This window comes from Portunus trituberculatus, chromosome 38 (assembly GCF_017591435.1).
Source record: "Portunus trituberculatus isolate SZX2019 chromosome 38, ASM1759143v1, whole genome shotgun sequence".
Classification (NCBI taxonomy): Eukaryota; Metazoa; Arthropoda; class Malacostraca; order Decapoda; family Portunidae; genus Portunus; species Portunus trituberculatus.
In genome coordinates, this window is record NC_059292.1 from 33,024,043 (window position 1) to 33,046,542 (window position 22,500).

Sequence of the window (22,500 nt, forward strand, 5' to 3'; positions counted from 1 at the left end):
GGCGTCACTCGCAGCGCAGAGGATAAGCAGAGAATAAACACACACACACACACACACACACACACACACACACACACACACACACACACACACAGACACACACACCTGTCAAGAAAACAACAGGTCTTTCTCGTTCACGGTGGAGAAAACTACCTCAAGGCAACACAGATAAAAAAAAAAAATGCATTACATAGATAACTGGGGAAGCGAGACACAATTACCAACAGTGTGTGTGTGTGTGTGTGTGTGTGTGTGTGTGTGTGTGTGTGTGTGTGTGTGTGTGTGTGTGTGTGACATAAATTTACAGAGAAACTGCAAACAACTCACCAACCAAGACGAATAATAAGAGAAAACAAACAATTCTCCCTCTCTTTAATTCTTTCTTTATTTTTTTTTTCTCTCTCTCTTTCTTCTTTTCTTCTTCTTCTTCTTCTTCTTCTTCTTCTTCTTCTTCTTCTTCTTCTTCTTCTTCTTCTTCTTCTTCTTCTTCTTCTTCTTCTTCTTCTTCTTCTTCTTCTTCTTCTTCTTCTTCTTCTTCTTCTTCTTCTTCTTCTTCTTCTTCTTCTTCTTCTTCTTCTCCTTCGTCTCCTCCTCCTCCTCCTCCTCCTCCTCCTCCTCCTCCTCTTTATGCGGGTCTGTACGTCATAGCAACTTAATTTCACAGTAAATTTCTGCGTGAGTGGCTATCAGTTTATTTTACACTGACGCTTATAATTTTGTTGCATTAATCTAGCGTGTGAAGTGTTTCCTTATGAATTAAATGTTGCTTCTCTGTCTGGCCTTCAGCGTCATTCTACATCAGCGACCTTGTATGATTGCATCGCGTTCGTGCCCTTTGCAAGAACAGATAAGGAGAAAGATAATAACAATAACTTTAATGATACACATAAAAAAAAAGAAGAGAAAGAATAATAGAAGCAAGGTAATAAACAATAGAAAGATAATGGTGTGCCAGGTAATAAAGAAGGAAAGGCATGCCCTGCTAATAAAAGGAGGAAATAGAAGGTGGGAGGCAATCATTACATGGAGTGAGGGAAGGACAGAATGGTGGTGTTTGAACGGGTCAGGAGGGGAAGAGGAGGAGTAGGAGTAATGCAGAAAGGATAAGATGAAAAGATATTAGAACCTGCAGGGATAAAATGGTACTTAGGGAGGGAGAAGAAAGAATATAGGCTGTAAAAAGAGGGTAATAGGAATAAGATGATAGAGAATTTAGAACAGAATGAAGAGGAGACGAAGGATGATTAAAATGAAGAATAGATGAAGGAGAAGTTAGTGGACGCTAGGGATAGGATAGAAGGAGAACGTAAGGATTAAGTAGAAGAGGATATGAAAGGAAAGAAATGAAGAGAAACGAGGAATGAGATGGAAGGGAAAGTAAGGGACTGAATAGAAGGGGAGGTGAAGTGGAGAATTGAAGAACTAAGAGCGAGATGGAGTAGAAAGTAAGGGATTGAGTAGAAGAGATAAAAAGTAAAGAATCAGAGGGGAACAAGGGACGGATGGAAGGGAAAGGAAAGGATTGAATGGCAGATGAATTGATAAGAAAAAAATGGAGAACAAAGGATAAGGTGGAAGGGAGTTTAGGTGGTTGTAATGGAGTGGAAGTGAACTGGAGGAAGGAGAGTGGAGTAAGAGTGTATACATGCGTGCTTGCCTGTGGAATTGACTAAAAGTGGAGTGTGATGGTGGTGCACGAGGCAGTCAGTAGCTCCCCCTTTCCAACCTCCCTCCCTCACTGTACACACACACACACACACACACACACACACACACACACACACACACACACACACACACACACACACACACACACACATAGACACACCACGTGACTAGCGGTGCACACAAACACACACGCACACTCACTACACTTACCCGAGGTTTCTTGCGAGTAGTGGCTGATACAGGGAGAGGTGAAAAGAGGAGGTGCGTGTTGGTGCGTACCTAAGGTATACTGAATGTTGAAGGAGGGGAGAGGGGTCGGGTGTGCTTTAGTGAGGAAGAGAATGAGGCGTGAGGATTGAGGGAATGGGGGAATAGAATGGAATAGGGGGAGGGAGGAGGGGGAAGGAGTGTCTAATAGAGAGAGAGAGAGAGAGAGAGAGAGAGAGAGAGAGAGAGAGAGAGAGAGAGCGATCGGAGAATATGAATGAAAGTGGTCTCTTTAAAGGAACAGAGCGAAGGGAATGGGGAGTATATGAATGGAAGGTTTAGAATAATGAAGAAAGAATGAGGGAGAATCACTGGTGAGGAATCAAATGAATGAAAAAGGAAATACGTAAGTTATATACACTAACATACAGTAATACACATACAGCACACCACACCACACCCTAGTAATCTGTGTATGCCTATTGCTGTGTACGTACTGAAGGGAGGTGTGCAGAGTGCGTACATGTGAGTGTGTGCACGGCTCCGCCACGCGCGTGATGCATTATTCGTGAGCTTCGGTCACGATATTACTGAACAGCCGGATCGATTTGTTTTGGCTGTTGTTTTGTGCTTATCTTATTGACTCTTTTGCTTGCTCGCTCAATCTTTTATTTGTGTAGTGGTAGTAGGGGTGATGATGGTGGTGGTGATAGTAGTAGTAGTAGTAGTAGTAGTAGTAGTAGTAGTAGTAGTAGTAGTAGTAGTAGTAGTAGTAGTAGTAGTAGTAGTAGTAGTAGCAGTAGAGAGAGAGAGAGAGAGAGAGAGAGAGAGAGAGAGAGAGAGAGAGAATGTGTGTATGTTTGTGTGTGTGTGTGTGTGTGTGTGTGTGTGTGTGTGTGTGTGTGTGTGTGTGTGTGTGTGTGTGTGTGTGTGTGTGTGTGTGTGTGTGTGTGTGTGGATGAGTGTGTGCGTGTGTAATTCACCACCACGGTCGGCTGCTGGTCACACAGCCAGTCTTCCCCATTACGGACCGAGCTCAGAGCTCATAGACCGATCTTCGGGTAGGACTGAGACCACAACACACACTCCACACGCCGGGAAAGCGAGGCCACAGCCCCTCGAGTTACATCCCGTACCTACTTGCTGCTAGGTGAACATTTGCCTCGTCTCTTCCCGGGACTTGAACCCGGGCCCTCTCGATTGTGAGTCGAGCGTGCTAAGTGTGTGTGTGTGTGTGTGTGTGTGTGTGTGTGTGTGTGTGTGTGTGTGTGTGTGTGTGTGTGTGTGTGTGTGTGTGTGTGTGTGTGTGTGTGTGTGTGTGTGTGTTTAATTCACCTCGGTCGCCTGCTAGTTACCCAGCCAGTCTTCCCCATTACGGAGCGAGCTCAGAGCTCATAGACCGATCTTCGGATAGGACTGAGACTACATCACACACAACACACACCGGGAAAGCGAGGCCACAACCCCTCGAGTTACATCCCGTACCTATTTCCTGCTAGGTGAACAGGAGCCACACATTAAGAGGCTTGCCCATTTGCCTCGCCGCTTACCGGGACTCGAACCCGGCCCTCTCGATTGTGAGTCGAGCGTGTGTGTGTGTGTGTGTGTGTGTGTGTGTGTGTGTGTGTGTGTGTGTGTGTGTGTGTGTGTGTGTGTGTGTGTGTGTGTAGGTGTGGGTGTGGGTGTGAGGGGGAGCGGTGACGGGAGGAAGAGTTAAAAACAAGCAACCCTGTGTGATTAATGAGGAAGAAGGAAATCCGGTCTTCCTCTGGGACAGACAGCCGCGGTGACGGATGGTGCTGTGAAGGCGTGAAGGCACCGTGGGGGCATGGTACAGTGGAGCGGAAAGGGGGATGGGGGATACTGAGGGCTAGAGTGGGACTGTTCAGAGTATGAGTCTATCAGTGTAGCAACACAAGGTTCATTGACCCCTACCTAGTACACACAAATACACACACACGCTCACACGTATATCTCACTCATTATCGACCTCGTCATTGGTATCATTATTAATTAACAACCTGGCCGTTGTGCTGTGGACTGTACCGTTTCCCTTCCTTATGCTCCTTCAAATTCCTTTCTTTATCGTCTTTCTCATCTCAGCCCTTATCTCGTTGTGCCATTGTAGTCGTCCTTTTCATCATCGTCCTTCTGCTTCTTGACTTCTTCACCTTTACCACATTCGTATGTACTCTTCACTCCCCTGAATTCTCAATCTGGACTTCATCACATATGCAAGGAAAGACTTTCCCTCCTGCTCGACCCTCACGCATGACTACAGTGTTGACAGGATGTTGTAATGAGGTAGTGAAGGTCCCGATAAGTGCGTAAGGGGAGGGAAGGGGAGGAGAGAGAGAGAGAGAGAGAGAGAGAGAGAGAGAGAGAGAGAGAGAGAGAGAGAGAGAGAGAGAGAAGCACGCCGAAGAGCGCTGTAGTCACGAATTGCAAAGTAGTTACTAAAGTTGGCAGTATGAGGGTATTTGCCCTCACTTTTCATTCTTAGTGGTTTTTTTTTTTTTTTTACGTCAAGAATTTCCTCTGCTCGAAAACATGTTTGAGTCGCACTTCTCACGCTGGGATTGTTGAATGAAAAAAGAGAACCTCCAACACGCCAGACGTCTCGCTGCCACCTAACGAAGACTTCGGCACCACAAACCCATGAAATATCTCATTTTTTTAAAGTGAAGTAAATTCATGAGGAGCTACAAAGCATCTATTTATCAGAGTAACATAACAAGAAGAAATCTATTCATATGTATTTCAATTTAATAAACATAAGATTTAATTCTGATACAATAAATGAAGATTAAGATACGTCCTGGCGTGCAGACCGACAGCTACATCCATCTCCCTGATCCTCGATGGCAGGGCGTCAATTTCTCCATTGTAAGATTCACTAATTAGTATACTAAATCACCAATCACCCACGAATCTACCTTCACAGGATGTACAGGAGGATGTCAGCTGCCTTCTTTGGACACAATAAGAACTCACGCAGTGGGTTTACAGGCACGCCGTATTACTTGCGTGATGTGTCTGGACAAATGTTTGTTATTAGTGAAATTGCGACCACTATTAGGACTGTTTCCGCCTCTCCTTCTTGGAATCACGCCGCCTCCTCAGCGCCATTCGTATGCTTAGCACGCCATCGCCTTGCCACGCACTGGCCGGGCATTGGCAGCTCTAATTGTCTGTTGCCGTCCTCTCGCCGGGCGCCGACCTTTCGTCAGCACACACACACACACACACACACACACACACACACACACACACACACACACACACACACACCGCGTAGTGTAGTGGTTAGCACTCTCGGTTCACAACCGAAAAGTCCAGGGTTAGAATCCTGGGTGCGGCGAGGCAAATGGGCAAGCCTCTTAATGTGTAGCCCCTGTTCACCTAGCAGCAAGTAGGTACGGGATGTAACTCGAGGGGCTGTGGCCTCGCTTACCCGGTGTGTGGAGTGTGTGTTGTGGTCTCAGTCCTACTCGAAGATCGGTCTATGAGCTCTGAGCTCGCTCCGTAATGGGAAAGGCTGGTTGTGTGACCAGCAGACGACCGTGGTGAATACACACACACACACACACACATAGATATGGAGACGGGGCCACACGAGCATAAAGCCCCGGCCCTGTAAAACTACAACTAGGTAAATACACACAAACACACACACACTCTTTTTCTCAAACACTCTCTCTCTCTCTCTCTCTCTCTCTCTCTCTCTCTCTCTCTCTCTCTCTCTCTCTCTCTGCAGAAAAGACGAATGTCACTTAGATATGGAGATATGGCATCTGTGGGGCTAACGTGGACGAGATAATAATGAATGACGGTTGCGTAACAGCAGCGTCCTGGCGGCCGTTATTCTGGTCACGTGGACATGCACGCCATCTTAAGACATTAACAATAGACAACATACTATTCAAACAGAAATATTGCATTACTGGATTGTACCGCTGATGTGAATCACCCAAAATTACCTTCTTGATGGACATGTCAACCAATCTTAGGAATGGCAATACATGTCCGATAATCTTATCTAGTGGCTGGTCGTCAAGATCTTGTTATTCATCAAAAGGTTGATCACAAGATAAAAAAAATATTTAGTTGATACACAACACACGATTTGTCCCCCCCACCCAAAAAAAAAAAAAAAAAATATATATATATATATATATATATATATATATATATATATATATATATATATATATATATATATATATATATATATATATATATATATATATATATATATATATATATATATATATATATATATATATATATATTTGAACATTTTTGCTCAGGTTCAGGTTCGGGTGACTTTCGGTTAGTAGTGCCTGATGCAATGGAACTTTCCTAGATGTTTTTACTATTTCAGTCTGTGTGTGTGTGTGTGTGTGTGTGTGTGTGTGTGTGTTGGCAGTTTCTGTACATCCACCTAAAAATATGAAAAGAAATGCGTCTTGAAGAGCTACATGGAGGTAATTTGCCACTTTGTGCAGCTCTTGACAGCGTGCGTGATGGCCAATATAATGTTGATTTAGCTCTCCCTTACTTTGTGAAGAATGAATCTTACACTTTTATACAAAATCAGTAACAACAACAATAATAGCAACAACAACAACAACAACAACAACTATTACTACTACGACTACTACTACTACTACTACTACTACTACTACTACTACTACTACTACTACTACTACTACTACTACTACTACTACTACCACTACTTCAACTACTTCAACTACTACTGTCCCTGCTGCTATTACTGCTAATACTAGTGCTACTTCTTTTCTACTTTTCTAACTTTATCATTGTCAACAAAATCATGTCTGCATGTATTTTCAGGAGCTGGAGGAACAGAACCGCCTACTACTGCGCGTAAGCAAGAGGCAGGAAGCAGCCCTCACTCGCTACCATGACATGAAGAGCGAGCTGCCACACATCCTGGAGGCACACAAGCTCGAAATTAACGTCCTTCAGGAGAAACTACGACGAGTAAGAGAGAGAGAGAGAGAGAGAGAGAGAGAGAGAGAGAGTAATTGCCGCCCCAAAATAACAACACCTAATACATCTCGCACATGAAAGAGTTGGTGATGGATTGCCTCGTCTGTTTAGAAGCCTTGAAACATTTCCATGGCCTAGTCATCATCCAGAGTGGCCGGTTACGTAATGGCACAATAATCATCCGTGGATCCATTAATTTCAGATGATTTGACAGAGATTAGGTCTATTTTCATCCCTTTTGATATTCTGATCATTACCTATTTTTTGGAACTGATTTGATGACACGTGATTTTAGTGTCAGGTGAAGGTAAAGAAGTTAAGTATACCTCATGTAGTGGTTTCAGGTGATATGTCAGTGATTACATCTAGATATACACGAGTACCTTATTGTTTTCCTGTATCGTGTATCATTAATGTTTTTTTTTTTTTCTTCAGTCGACGGAGGAGAATCGGAAGAACACTGAGCGGCTAAAGACAGGAGACAATCGGTTACTGAAGCTTACGGAGGAGGCGACCAAACTGAGAGAGCTGAACAGAAAGCGGAACCTGCCCGAGCGCGACCAACTCAACAAGCAGCTCATTGCCGCCACACGCACCCTGCACGAGAAGGAGAAGGAGGTGGCGGTGAGTATTCTTGGTGACTCGAGACAGACACGAAGAAGTTATCTGGGGTTTTATGTGAGATGTTCTAACGAACATGTGCAAATTAACCTGTTGTCATCTCGGTTTAAATGTTTGCAAAGATTATGGTGTTGGGTATTCTTAGTTTTGTATTGGAAAATGAGGTATGATAATTGTATAGTCTCAGTTTATGTATTTGTAAAGATTATGAAGGGAACATGAATTATTATGTATTCAATAACTAAAACATTTGTGCAATTAATAGATAACCGAGTGATTTTTTTTCTTCGTCTGCATTTTATACGTTTGCTGGACAAGAAAGTCAGATGCATGAAGGAACCAACGGAGAATTAGAACTACCCTAGAAATGCTACATATTCTCTTTCTTTTCTCTTTCCTTCAGGAGTTGAAGCGTCGCATAGGCATCCTGGAGAAGGCCTTGAAGCAGCAGGTGCAGGCGGAAGTGGGGCGACACCGGGCCACTGCCAGGAAGCTGTACAACCTGCAGTGCGACCACCACGAGCTCCAGGAAATCCTCAAGGTGCCGCCTCACTTCCTGAACTAATTATATCTATCTTCCTTTGTTTCATGATTGATGTTTGGTTACTTTTGTTTTTAATCGTGTGACTGCTGCTTCCGGGATATGAATCTCTCTCTCTCTCTCTCTCTCTCTCTCTCTCTCTCTCTCTCTCTCTCTCTCTCTCTCTCTCTCTCTCTCTCTCTCAACATACCCGGCAACCTTAAATACCAATCATAGTACTCATATTCAGTAGAGCCAACACACTGAAGTAAGTCCTCCAACACCGTGTCAGGAGCGGGAGCATGAGCTGGAGTCCCTGAAGCAGTACAGCCTCAGCACCGGGTCTGGAGCCACGGCCGACAGCGCCTGCACCACCGCGCCCTCATCTCGTTCCGGCTCCCTCTCCGCTAGACACAAGCGCGGTAGCAGCTCCTCGGGAACCACCTCCACCTCAGGGGTCGTGTGTCCTGTGGATACATTGTCTGCCACTGAGTCACGCATGTCGTTTGTGTTGGAAGCGTGAGTCTCGGGGTGCCTTTGTGTGTGTGTGTGTGTGTGTGTGTGTGTGTGTGTGTGTGTGTGTGTGTGTGTGTGTAGCAACTCTTGTTGGACATTTGTTTGTTCTTGGTTGATACTGTTCCTGGCTTGATTTGAACACAGCATGCACTCTTTCTTTCACCTTCCGCAGTACGGGTCGTCTGCCTCCCATCAGCGCAGAGGCAAGGCGGCACAAAGATATTGACTCACTCATAGGATCCCCGGAGCCACTTCCTCGAAGGACGCGGCACCGCAGTCACTCCACCGTCAAGGTGAGAGCTTTGGTTGTGTACTAGTTAATTTTAGTTACTATTGAGTGCATACATTACCTGTAAAAACTAATAAAGTCATCGTATGGAAGTTTTCATTCCAGTTTGTATTTCTATTCGTGTTTAACATGTTACTATACATCATCAACTATATTTTAATCTCTGGCAATAAGCTTCAATAGATGTAGTAGATTTATCCATGTTTCTTGATGCTATCAAGGTGTTCTAATATAGGGGAAGGTGGGGTAAGACGGACCACTTAACAAAGTATTGAGTCTAGAAACCACATTTATATGATTTTTGGTAGTTTGTGGGTTTGTGGTGGTGCTTTGGAATGTTACCTTCGAAGTCCTCACCGTATCACGGTTTTTAAAGAAAAACAAAGAAACACAAGAATTTTCAAAATAATAATTTTTATTGGGCCAAAAATAAAATGATGGGGTAAGACGGACCCCCAGGGGTCAATCTTACCCCGCAAACTGAATATGAAGAAACAAATCCTAATTGGCATAAAGCACAAATGAAAAACTTTTCCTCGTCATCATTGTATCCTTTCACATTGCCCCTGAGCCAAATTTATTGGTACAAATCAAACGAACAAACAAATAAAAATAAAAATAAAAACTCCCTCATCATCATCTATCCCTGCACAACTTAATGACATAAATTCCACACAAAAACCTTTTCCTCAGCATCATCACCATCTATCCCTGCACATTGCTCATGAGCCCAGCTTTTGCAATTAGCACAACAAACCCACTCTTCCCCCTCTCATGGGTCCATCTTACCCCATTAGTAAATATTCAAATGTCGAAATGTTTACCAAAGTATCTATGTTTAATATGGCAATTTATGGCATCTATATATCATGTATACACTCATGGGCATGTATAACATAAATACTAAATCATTATAGTAACTATTTCAATATAAAACAAGCAGTGCCTTACCTTGTGCGTATAACATCAGCACTGCATAAAATGACAATTTTTTCCCTGTGAAGCACAAGGGAAACTTTTCGTTCCTACTTGCAGTGATGTCATCATTGTTGGGCGACGTGAAGGACATCTAAGAGTCAAATTTTGAAACTTGCCCTTTATGCTTGGATTTAGAAGGGGGGTTCCGTCTTACCCCATGGGTCCGTCTTACCCCACCTTCCCCTACCTATAACTGAATAGACTACATGCAATGATTACAAAATACAATTCAGGCGAAGAGCATACACTTAATGATAGGAATGTTAGTCTAAGGCAATGGTAATACCAGTTCATTAGTTACATTTCCTGAAGACAAAGACATAGAGTTTTAGAGTGCATATGGTTTATTTCCCAGGATGGGTCCGAGGAACGCCGCTTCGGAAGAGTCAGGAGAAGCCGCCGAGTTTCGAAAGAGGAGGGATTCTTCAACTCACGATGCACGCCTTCACCCAGCCCATCTACCACGCCTGAGCCTCACGCCCACCGCTCTGACCCTGATGGCGACGCTTTGGAGGATAGTAGTCACTGTCCACTCGGCAATAACGACGACAGGAGACGACACCGGGATGACAGTCACTCCATCTCCGACCAGGGGGATCACGAACATGAAGAGAAGGACACCAACGGCAGCGACGATAACAAACCTTCCCTCAGACGAGAGTTTTCGCTCATAGAACACTATCCACCGCGGGAGCGTGTAACACTCCACGGGGGCTCCAGTGCTGGCGGATCTGACAGCGGGAGTGGAACTAGTGGAACTCCTCCTCCTCCTGCTCCCCCGCCATCCAAGCCCCTGATCGACGCCCGTCCCCCACCACACCTGGCCCGCACTTCAGGGCCTGGCCGAGGTTCGCTGCACAGAAGGAACAACATGAAAGCCAAAGACCTTCGAGTTTCTTCCAGCCTCACTAAACTGGATTCCGAGACTTCCCCTAAACCTGTCCGCACCGCCATCACTCCCTGAGCCTCGCGATTAGTGCCGAGCAGCTGCGATGAGACTCTAGGATGGCCTAGCTCAGGCCTCCCCTCATTGTGAATAAACCCAGTGTGTACAATGATTCTTCTTGATTTAGTATTTGGTTTATCTTATGCTTCATTATGAAGGTGACAATTGAAAAGTTGCACAGCAACAGAACTGTCTAATGTAAAGCATTATATGACATGTAGCAAATTAAGCTTTTATCACCTACGTTAAGTACAGCACATTATTCATATAGGCGCACACACACACACACACACACACACACACACACACACACACACACACACACACACACACACACACACACACACACACACACACACACACACACACACACACACACACACACACACACACACACACACATTTTATTGGAACATTCGAACTCTGTTAAATTAGGATTCCTAATTTTACAGAGTTCGTGCAGCTGCAGGAAAGGGAGGAGGAGGAGGTTCTCGTTCGGGTTGGCGGAGACCAACTCACCTGAACCCGCTACGTTGTCATACCACTTGCTTGACTCTATGTAGCACGTACCGTTATTGTAGTAGTCAAAATACAGCCAGGTTGGACAATATAGGTTCCATGTTAGTCCTGTCAATACAAGTAAAAGGGATGGCTGTGAGGTGGTTGTTTCCTTGGCGCTTGTCCTTCGTGCATCGGTCATTGCTAAAAATAAGAATTTGTTATTGGAGTTGGGTTGATAAGACGAAATGCTTTTGATTCCACCCAGTTTAAGATACTATAGTGCCTCACTATGGTAGAAAAAGAACCAAAGCAGAAATATCACTATTTGTTTGATATGGGTGGCCTAAAATATGCTGTGACTGAAAACAGTGTTAATATAGCTCATTTTTCAATGATACACTAAACATGGGCCTTGAAATGTATGTCATACCTTCTCCATAATCCCGTTGGATGCTTCCATGCCACACTTTGTCACAGCAGGCCGCGGCGTCGTCTACTCCCGGATCGAGCATGCGCAGAAGACGCATCTAAACACTTTGTCACGCCACACTATATCACGGGACACCGGTAAGGCCCTTGTACAGAATTCTAGTAGTAGCTGAGGGAAGGAAAGGTTAAAAAAAAAAAGTGGACGATTCAGAATGCCAAATTAAATAAGGCCGCAACAGTACGTATAAACATAAACGTTGATGTTAGTAATGATATCAATGATAATGATAATCGCATGCTCAATAATTTCGTAATTTCAACATTTATGCGTTTTCTATATGCAAAATAACTTGTCCCCGGGATGTGCATGCGCATAAGGCCAACTTGCCAGTATTTTCACAGCTTAAGGATCTCGCGCGACAACAGAGCGTAAGGAATGCATTTCATCATTCATTATACAAAGCATAATCACACTTCGTAGTTTTTTTTTTTTTTATTGTTATATTGGACAAATCTTTACTCTTGAAAAATACATTTATATTTATATCTACCTAGTTTATCTTATTGTAAACATCATATCGCTATACGAAGAATATAAACTCTTCTATTCCTTACTCCGAGGTCTATTTGTCTTATGTAATTACTTACGTACATTACTTTTTGTAATTTGTATAGACACATAATAGTATAGTATACCCTGATATATAACCATATTTCCTTAACATTACAAATTTGATTATTCTTAATTACAATTGCATTTTTATTGTAAAAAGATATTCCAACTAATCATTGAAAAAAAAAAATGTGTTTTAAAGGAAGGCCTTGTGGCTGTTGGCAACTTTTCATCAGCTGATTGGTGTGGCTGGGCTGCCGCCAGGTGGCTCCGCTCAGGATGGGAGGCAGTCGCTGATTGGCCGAGGCCGCCCAGACTTTCAATGATTTGTCAACTTCCACCAACCCAGTTCCTCCTCTCTGAGTGAGTGTTTACACCTGAAATACACCATGGTTCATGACGGGAATAAGGACGAAGCCGAGAAATGCTTCAATTTAGCACAGAAATACTTTAAAGAGGGCAACAGAGAAAAGGCGGCACGGTTCGCACAAAAGGCAGAGAAGCTGTACCCGTCCCAGAAGTCCCAAGGTGAGAAAAGTGGCGGAGGACGGGCCCTGACCACTATGGCTTCTTGCCCCACCGTAGTATTTTCCTGGAAGATTTCCTGGTGTGTAACTTTGCTGGTGGCTTCCAGTGGTATACTGAAATGGTAGCAACAGATCATTCCCATGCACCCATTATTAGTGAATCTTTAATAAAGTAGGAACTCCAGCATTCACTTATGTTGCAACCCTCAGTTGTTTCGACACTAATAGTTAATTAAACAAGACCCTCAATATCCAGTGTAGCTACAGAAGTTATAGTAGTTATTGTGAGTCAGCTTCAACAGACATACTCCCTCATAACAGCCCAACATCTACCCCTAAACACAAGCATTGAAACTGTAGTATACACAATGACCTTTAGGCATGTTTAGGGGTTTCAAACAGCTGTATGGTGAGTTTGTAAGGAAGGCTTATTGTACAACTGATAGTGTTGGTTAGGTAACATCTGCACCAGTGGCTTCGCATCTAGATGCCCTCCTACCTCTCCGAAACAGGAATATAAATAATAATAACTTGTTCATTTGTACCATTAATAGAATCTGTGGCTTAATAACTCTGGCGTCTTACGTTTTTACTATTTTCTTCCAGACCTTCTGATATGATGTAATAGTATAAAGTCTCAGAAAATATAGCCAGAAGTGAGTGTTGTGGTACCAAGTTGTAACTTTGCCACAATATGAATGACCTGTAGATATTAGTTTAGTCTGTTTTAACGTAAGAAAATATTAAAGATGATAATTGAGTGTTTGTCTGTCTTATAAAAGCATGGTTATGTTTTCATGCTAAAGTTTACGTCACTGTCCCTGAGAAACTGTCCCGCGCGCTCGCCTCGATTCCCAGCTCCCCCTTCACAGCTCTTCCACCCAGCTAATTTGACGTCACATAAAATGAGAAATATATAGTATTTAATTTAGTTTTTTACGCAGGGGTTCCTTAAAACGTCATGTATTTTAAGGGTTACGCAAGGGTAAAAAGGTTGAAAAACACGGCCTTATTCGTTACCATCTCTCTCTCTCTCTCTCTCTCTCTCTCTCTCTCTCTCTCTCTCTCTCTCTCTCTCTCTCTCTCTCTCTGACCAATAGTGTGGCTTCATATATATTTGACGTCAAATCAGCTGAGTGGAGGAGCTACGAAGTGGGAACCGGGAATCGAGGCGAGCGTGTGGAACGGTTTCTCGGGGACAGTGCCAAGTTTACTTTGTAATTTAGCAAAATCACACTGGGAGCTAAAAAGAGTTGTAAGTCATACTGAAGGGGCCAAAAATAGTCGCAAAGACACAGTCCCACCAGATGTGGTGGCAAAGTTTTGAAGTCAAAGTCACACCTGAAAAAATTAAAGTCATGCCCAGCTCTGAAAAATGCACCAACCCTCAATCGCCAACAAGCTTGGGGATCTGTGGGAATGCAGGGTTTTCAGGTGGGTTGAGGCAAAAACAAGTAGTTTTCTGGATAGTAAATTATCAGAATCACCAAAACACAGCAAATACATGACCAGAATCAGTTGAAACACACCTGCATTACATAGAATCTACAGGGTGCCTTTCAGAGTACAATTTCTTAGAAGGCATTAAAGAATAAATAATTATTGTGATTAGTTTTTTGTCCACTTTTCCTTTCTCATATCATATTTTACCAAAATTTATTGGTGAGTAATTATTGATGTTTATAAGCTTATAATTTTCAGAATTCTTGGACCTTCTGAACCGATTAAGTGGAACAACAAGCCACACTCCTCACAGCAATGGAACAGCAGGTGGGGAGGGGGATGGTGGGGGTGGTGGAGGAGGTCGAAGTGGAGGTGAGAATGTGCGGCAGAGGAGAAGTGCAGCGTCTGGTGAGGAGAGAACCAGCAGCTCACAGTCTTCTGCCACTTCAGGAGACTATACAAAGGAGCAAGTGGATGCTGTCAAGAAGTAAGTTTGACCAAAGTATGAATCCTCTAATGAAGTTCTCATTGTAATTTTTTTTTTTTTTTCTTCAATCTTAGATTTGTTCTTTACAGCCTTTATGTTTGCAATTTTGATATGATTAGGTATATTAAAGGATTAACTTATTTATTTATTTTATTTATTTTTTATTTATTTATTTTATTGTATTTTTTTTTTTTTTTTCATTAATCTAAATAATTTAATGTCTTTCTTTCTGACTAGGTTTTGAATGTTCACCACATACTCAAAATTTATATTATAATATCCAAAATTCCTGTTGTCACTATTTCCCACAAAGCAAATAACATACGATGGGTACAGCATTTTGTCTTGATCAGTGGTGTAGCAACGTTTGGGGCAGAGGGGGCAGTCCACCCTGGGTAGCACTTTTGGTCCATTGTATAACTGACATTAATATAATTGACAGTTGATGTTATTTCTTATTACCACTCTTTCCGTTGCAGTGCCCCATTTCTTACTTTTTTTTTTACATTTACAGTGGAGACTCTATACTTAAATGTCTTAATAGCCGAACTTTTTTAATACTTGAACACAAACGTTCGACTTAATACTAAAAAAAAATACTTGGTAGCCGAACGTCCATACACGTGGTTGTAAACAAAGGCTCCTGACCTCTCTCTCTCTTCCTCCTCTAGTTGTCCTGCTGCAGTCCTGAGAATAACATTCTCCTGTGTTTTGTCTGCAATTTTTTTTATTTAGAAACTTACAATGGCACCAAAGAGACTTATTAGTGGTGAAAATATTTGGAAATCAAATATAAACAAAACTCTGTCCTCTCCCTTCCTGCCGTTGCCATTTGGCCTGTTCTGATACCAGTAATACTGTTAATACCAAAACTAAAATACTGGTATTCCTGTATACCTGATACTGGTGCATTTGTTCTCCAACAAATAACCCCTCTCCTCATCCCCACCCTTCTCCCCTCCTCTTCTATGTTATCCATCGCTAGCCTTCACTTACAATATGTACAAATCGAAATTATTTAAGAAATTACATTGAAATTTTTGTAGACTTAAGGTTTTGCTAAAGTTAAAATGAATTACCTAATTTATAGGTATCAGTAGTCGAACTTTTTGATACTCAAACAGCCATTTGGAATTAATTTTGAGTATTGAGTCTCCACTATATTTGATAACAGGTACTTGGATTAATAGAAAAATATCATGAGAAAAGTGATACATTAAAAATAACAAAGTATATACCTAGGCATATACTACTCTACATTGTACTGCACACACAAAAACACTAGCTACACCACTGGTCTGAATCTGAAGCTGGACAAGAAGTCCTTTTGAATACACATCACCATACACTTCACATTGTTTTATCCAATGACATGGAGAGGTTTGCTGAAACTTCTTGCTGGTTCATTTGTAGAGCATACTGTGGATATACTTGCATTTCATAAGTATTTGCATTTCCAGGATCATGAGATGTAAGGATTACTACGAGATCTTGGGAGTTAGTAAGGACGTAACGGATAGTGATCTCAAGAAGGCGTATAGGAAACTGGCACTCCAGTTTCATCCTGATAAGAATAAGGCACCTGGTGCAGGGGAAGCATTCAAAGGTATACTGTCACTGTGTTGTGTATAAATGAAATTTTAACAGACTCTACATCCTTTTCTTACTGTCTGTTTTGGTATTTGAATTGAATGAAAATTGAATACTATATGAAGTTTTAAGAAATTTTTGTATAAGGACAATGTAATATGAAATGTTTTCAGTGAGAAAAGTTTCACAATTTTAGTCTGCAGGAATGCTTTATTTGTCTTTGAAATTGTCCTGAGGTAGATATAATCTGGCTTGGATATCAGTTTAGTCACCAATTCAGATTGATAAAAACAATGACATTTAAAGGTCTTTACAGAAACAATTGAATCATAACACCAGAAATTGTGATATTCTCTTAGAAAATACAAGAAAGACAGTAAAGTTGATATTTTTTAAAGTAAATTTTCTACATTTTGTTAAAAAGTTGATAAAATATTAAAACAATTACTTATCAGAAGCAAGGCATCATGTTTGTCATTTCATATAGTGTCGACCGGGGAAAATCGGACTGTCCAACGAACCAGTACAATTCGGACCGCCTCATTCTTATTTACAATAAATTCATACATAAATTTCTTTTTGAAGTTTTGAGCATTTCACGATAGAAAGTAACGATTTTCACATTTCTTGTGCAGGTTTGATAAAAAAAAAATTGATACAGGAAAGAAATTACAATTATATGACTGAATGCACTGAATCGTAGCCAAAAAAAAGTGCGGCAAAGTTTGTTTACCAAATCAGCGGTTTTGGCGAACTTTGTTGTGGCGGTCAGACGCGGCTAACTATCCTCTTCCAAATTGATGATTATAGAGTGTTTTACCTCTACTTTAACATGATTTCATCAGCAATACTTTATTTAGCTTCGTTTTCTCACAATTAACGCTCACTTTTTGGTTTAATTTACCCCGGTAAGGAAAATGCGGCCGGGGAAATCGAACCGGTAGTTTTTAGTGCGCAATTGTTTATATTTTGAGAATATGCATTAATATTTTGCCCTGTGCCATCTTTGGCTTATAAAGGGGATTGCTTAGACTCATTATATACCCAATAATGATTATTAGGATAATTAGGGTAATTTAGGGAAATTTTTAATGAAGACTATAAGCCTATAAAGGACTTCAAAAAGCTAGGAATTGTCCGCTCACACTCTCTACAGGCTAGCGAGCGATAGTGAGCTCAATAATCTATAGAAAAATTAATGTGGAAACCAATGAGCAGTATTTTTATACAAAAAATCAGCTCCCTGTTGCTCGCTAGCCTGCAGAGTGGGAAGGAAAATTAACGTGACCAGTCTTTTGACACCCTGAGCCTATACCCTGTTTTTACTCAGCTGATCCTCTTTCATCTGCTAGGAGTGCCCATTAGTAATATATATGCATATAATCTGCTTATTATATGCTTATGTATCACTTCATAGGGACCTTATAAAAGTACCTTTCACATTCAGAATAAATAATCTTCTTACTGAATACAATAACTTCAAGTGTTACACCAAAACATTGGCTAAAGTAGCCAAGTAAATGAGTAGGCTATGTAGTCTATGAGTAACAGTTTTTTGTTCTACACTGTTTCTTGCCATTGATTTTGTTATTTTGAATGTGAAAGGCTCAATGTTTATGAAATAAAACTATTTTTTTGAGGAATTATATCCATATTTATATATATATATATATATATATATATATATATATATATATATATATATATATATATATATATATATATATATATATATATATATATATATATATATATATATATATATATATATATATATATATATATATATATATATATATATATATATATATATATATATATATATATATATATATATATATATATATATATATATATATATATATATATATATATATATATATATATATATATATATATATATATATATATATATATATATATATATATATATATATATATATATATATATATATATATATATATATATATATATATATATATATATATATATATATATATATATATATATATTTTTTTTTTTTTTTTTTTTTTTTTTTTTTTTTTTTTTTTTATTAATAAAGGGTGGTTCAAATAACCCCATGGGTGGTTCAGTTTACCCCGGTGGGGGGGTTCACATTACCCCATTGTTTTGATAACTGAACCACACTTATTACTTCAAAGCTGAAGAATCTGCTATGAATTTTTTTTTTTTTTTTTTTTTTTTTTTTTTGTGATTTAAAGGCAATAACTTGCTTATATTTTCATAAATTTTTTGTAAGTTTATCTTAATAAATGTGGGAACAGTATCAAAGTTTGTCAAAACCTGGTCCAAATTACCCCGGTCGACACTATGGATTGAAATAAAAAAAAATGAAAATCCCTTTCAGCTGTTGGTAATGCCTTTGCTGTGCTCAGTGATGCAGAGAAAAAGAAGCAGTATGACCTTTATGGGCCAGAGGAAGCAAGTAGCCCAAGTCACCACAGAAATTCATACAGCCATCATGACTTCACTCGTGGTTATGAGAGTAAGTTTTGTATAGTTTAGGAATTACTGTCTTTGAAAACTTTATCAATTTCAGATGAGATTAAGTTGTTAACTTTTTTTTTTTTTTTTTTTTTTTTTTTTTTTATGCAAAAGTCCTTGTTTATCCTTTCATATTCATGGAAGTGCTACTTGCTAGTGGTAAAGGTGTGATGTGTTTCGGTAGCTATTCTACTTTATATTTTTCCTTCCCTTTTTGTGTACATGATGTAGCACAAGTGAAGGAGATGGCTTGAATCATTCATTCCCAGAAGAAATGTTATGACCTACATCTAAAGTGATCAGACTCTCAAGTAACAAACTCTTTATAGTCCATTTTCACTCTCTTAGAAGCGAAGGATCCAGATTGAGAGCCATAGGGGAGAGACATGCTTTGGCTGGGGTGCCATGTGGTGTTTTCCTTGCAGGCACACCTTGGAGGACACACCACCCACTGGTCCACACCCTGATGGCCATGCTCATGCACTACCTGCAAATGTTTGTGCTTTTGGCCCTGTTGCTGTTGGTGGCCTCCTTAGTCTGCATTTTGATCTCCCTATTGCAGAAGGATAACCTTTACTCATTCTGGCCTGTGGAGCAGATCAGTGATCCATTTACAAGCAGGTCAGGCTTGTACCTCAGAGACCAGCTGAAAAATGCTATACTCTGGGCCCTTGAACTATATATAACTATGTTTCCCGTTACCAAAATTATATCTGCCATTACTGCACTTTGTTTTTATTATGAACTGGCAAGATGGGAGGTCCAGGCACAAGGAGTATTTCAAGATATTGGTGAAAGAAATATTGCTGTGTGAATAATTCTGAGTGACATCAATACATTACAACAGGTTTTTGTATTATGCAAATTTTTGTGTAATTTAGCAAGATCTCTATTTAGAAGAAAAATTAACTTGCCCAAGTAGTACAGAAAGAAATGTGAAACACAGCATAAACCAGCATCTGCAACACTAACCTGATCACTCCAGACAACTCAATTGTAGGAACAGTTTTACCTTTGCCTCACCACTTCATATTCTAATTGGCAGATATTACCCTTATTCTAGTTGTGGGATATTACATCTCAGGTCAATCACAAATGGAGGCCCTTCTTTGTGCTGGTGAAACCACTTGACTACCTATATATCCCAGCTCATCCATTATGTCTCTCTTGTCACAAATCTTAGGGGAGGCTGGGCTATTGCAGCAGTTTTGACCATATTGATGATTTTTGGTGTGTCTGAGATGGTGTCATAAATGTTATTCCACCTCACATCATTTTGCAGCAAGTGTATAATTTAAGTCTTCAAATGTGTTCTTCCAGTAATAGGGGATTGCCTTGTAGCTGGTGTGGAAGAACATTGTCACTGTATTCCCAGCACACCCAATGAAAAGGGGTGAAATTGAGAACTACTCCTCTCTATTTTATTTTCACATTGAGACAAAACATGGCATCTTGTCTTGGCTACTTTGTTAAAGGAAGAGATTTATTATATATATATATATATATATATATATATATATATATATATATATATATATATATATATATATATATATATATATATATATATATATATATATATATATATATATATATATATATATATATATATATATATATATATATATATATATATATATATATATATATATATAGTGCCTGTAAGCATACTTGAAAAGTATATGTGGGAAGCGCTGTTCAGCGTCTACCCATTAGTGGTGCAGGCAATTTTATTTATAATGGTACCCATATTAGGGCCCATATCACTACCCAAGCACATCTTTGGTGTAACCACCTAGAACCTGGGTATCATGGTGACATGTGGGTAACTGTAAACCACTCGACAAATGGCATACTTTCAAAGTGGTATGTGGTGGGATTCGAACCTATGTGTGGATGTCTGCCCGATCCCACGCTCACCACCTTATCCACTATGCCACCGCCAGTACCACTTTGATGGACTATTATTGTGAAAAGGTGCTGAAATTTTTGTGTGGCCATTGTAGATTAAGTCATGGAACATGGTAAGCTTCATTTTCTATTTAGATTCTTTGTGAGTTATTATTTTTATTTATTTATTATTATTATTATTATTATTTTTTTTTTTTTTTTTTTTTTTTTTTTTCACATTAGTGTGAGCCTTGTATGTGACAAAACCCAGGTGTGCATCATCTCATGCAATGTAGGCTCTTCAGATGTGCCTATATTTATTTTGATTTTGTTAATTTTTGGAGTCCATATGGCTACTTGCACAAATGCACTTGCCTGACAGATCATGCTGGTGTAGTACCTAATATGTATTATGGGTTCATATTTTGTACAACTTTTGTTGTTGAGTTAAGTGACCATCTTGCCTTAGTAAGTAGGTGCTAGTCTCTAGAAGTCTCAATCAATGATTCTCAAACTCTGCAGGCTTAATTCTACAGAGGCATTACCCAAGTGTGCTATCAACATTTCCACAAATATACATTTTTCACATGTTAGTTACAGCCTTTTTTCCAGTAAATATGTAAATTTTTAGATTGATTGCTGAATACATAGCCTGGTGATAGATTCCATTTATCAGGCACTGTTTGTTTATCTGTTTGTAAAATAATGGATATTTCATACAAATATGGATTTTTTTCCCTTCTTTTTACAAGTTACAAATTCTCTGCAGCTCTTATGATATATGTTTTTTTTTTTTTTTTTTTTTTTTCTCTCTCTCTTTTCTATGTTGTCTGCATCCCATCAGCTGATGTGTACTTTCAGGGCACTTTACAAAAACTGTTGTGATTAAGCTTTTGCTCATGGGAGAAGTGTATGTTGATATTGCCCTAGGTATACTTCCTTTAGACATCGTGTTTCATATAGGCAAAATATAATCTACTTTGTCCCTGATAATTCTGTATTCAGTGCTTGTCATTTAATCTTTTTATTCATTAATATTTAAACTTTTGTAGTTAATCTATTAAGTTTCTGTAGTTTTGGATGAGCAAAATTAATGTTGTAGAATTTAGTTTTAGAAGTCACAAGTCCTTCATTTACAATCTTTATTACACAGATTTATTAACATTGGAGGCAGGACCAGAATAGTCTGTCAAGCTAAATTTTCTGAGTTTGGACAGACTGGACCTCCCATTTACATGCCTTTGATAATCTTTTTGTTGAACCAATAGACAATTTCATTAGCATAAATAAAAAGAGCAGTTACAGTTCTTGTTGGTGGAATATTTTTGGTATGAGTTCTTTTGCTTTCATATTTGAGATTTTTTATTGATTGAGCCTAATGAGGCAAGGTGGCAGCTGGAGATGGCAGATGGGTATAGTAGTTGATTTATCTCATCCAATTATGAAGTAGTTTTATTGTGTTTATACTATAATTTTTAGCGAAAGATGGTCATCAATCTCTCCTAAATGTTGATCAAGAAGCAGTTCTCATGTAGTTATTTTATTGTACCTACAGGTGACATGACAGCTGAGGAACTCTTCAACATGTTCTTTGGTGGCGGCTATCCTGGAGGGAATGTGTATGTTCGTCGTGGTGGGCGGTGGGAGCGGGCTGGGGCTGGTCATGGAAGAGACCACCATGGACAGGCAGGCCACAACCACCAGGCAGCCCATGCAGAGCAGTCCAATGTGTCTGTGTTCCTGCAGCTGATGC

At 39.9% G+C, this 22,500-nt stretch overlaps 2 protein-coding genes across 4 annotated transcripts in view; both read left to right on the plus strand.

The window, feature by feature from the left end:
* LOC123515081 overlaps positions 1-11,419 on the plus strand; it is a 35,515-nt gene extending 24,096 nt beyond the window's left edge. For all 3 annotated transcript variants that reach the window (XM_045273496.1, XM_045273495.1, XM_045273497.1), the window contains 6 exons: positions 6,733-6,882; positions 7,327-7,515; positions 7,916-8,053; positions 8,325-8,551; positions 8,721-8,841; positions 10,171-11,419. In XM_045273496.1, the coding sequence (XP_045129431.1) occupies positions 6,733-6,882; positions 7,327-7,515; positions 7,916-8,053; positions 8,325-8,551; positions 8,721-8,841; positions 10,171-10,779 (1,434 nt within the window). In that variant the 3' untranslated portion in view covers positions 10,780-11,419. The remainder of the gene's footprint in view (positions 1-6,732; positions 6,883-7,326; positions 7,516-7,915; positions 8,054-8,324; positions 8,552-8,720; positions 8,842-10,170) is intronic.
* A 1,158-nt stretch (positions 11,420-12,577) lies between these two features.
* LOC123514833 (dnaJ homolog subfamily B member 12-like) overlaps positions 12,578-22,500 on the plus strand; it is a 17,757-nt gene continuing 7,834 nt past the window's right edge. The window contains exons 1-5 of the mRNA XM_045273069.1: positions 12,578-12,832; positions 14,533-14,761; positions 16,222-16,367; positions 18,721-18,858; positions 22,303-22,500. The exon at positions 22,303-22,500 is cut by the window's right edge and continues 79 nt beyond it. Coding sequence (XP_045129004.1) covers positions 12,694-12,832; positions 14,533-14,761; positions 16,222-16,367; positions 18,721-18,858; positions 22,303-22,500 — 850 coding nt within the window. The 5' untranslated portion in view covers positions 12,578-12,693. The remainder of the gene's footprint in view (positions 12,833-14,532; positions 14,762-16,221; positions 16,368-18,720; positions 18,859-22,302) is intronic.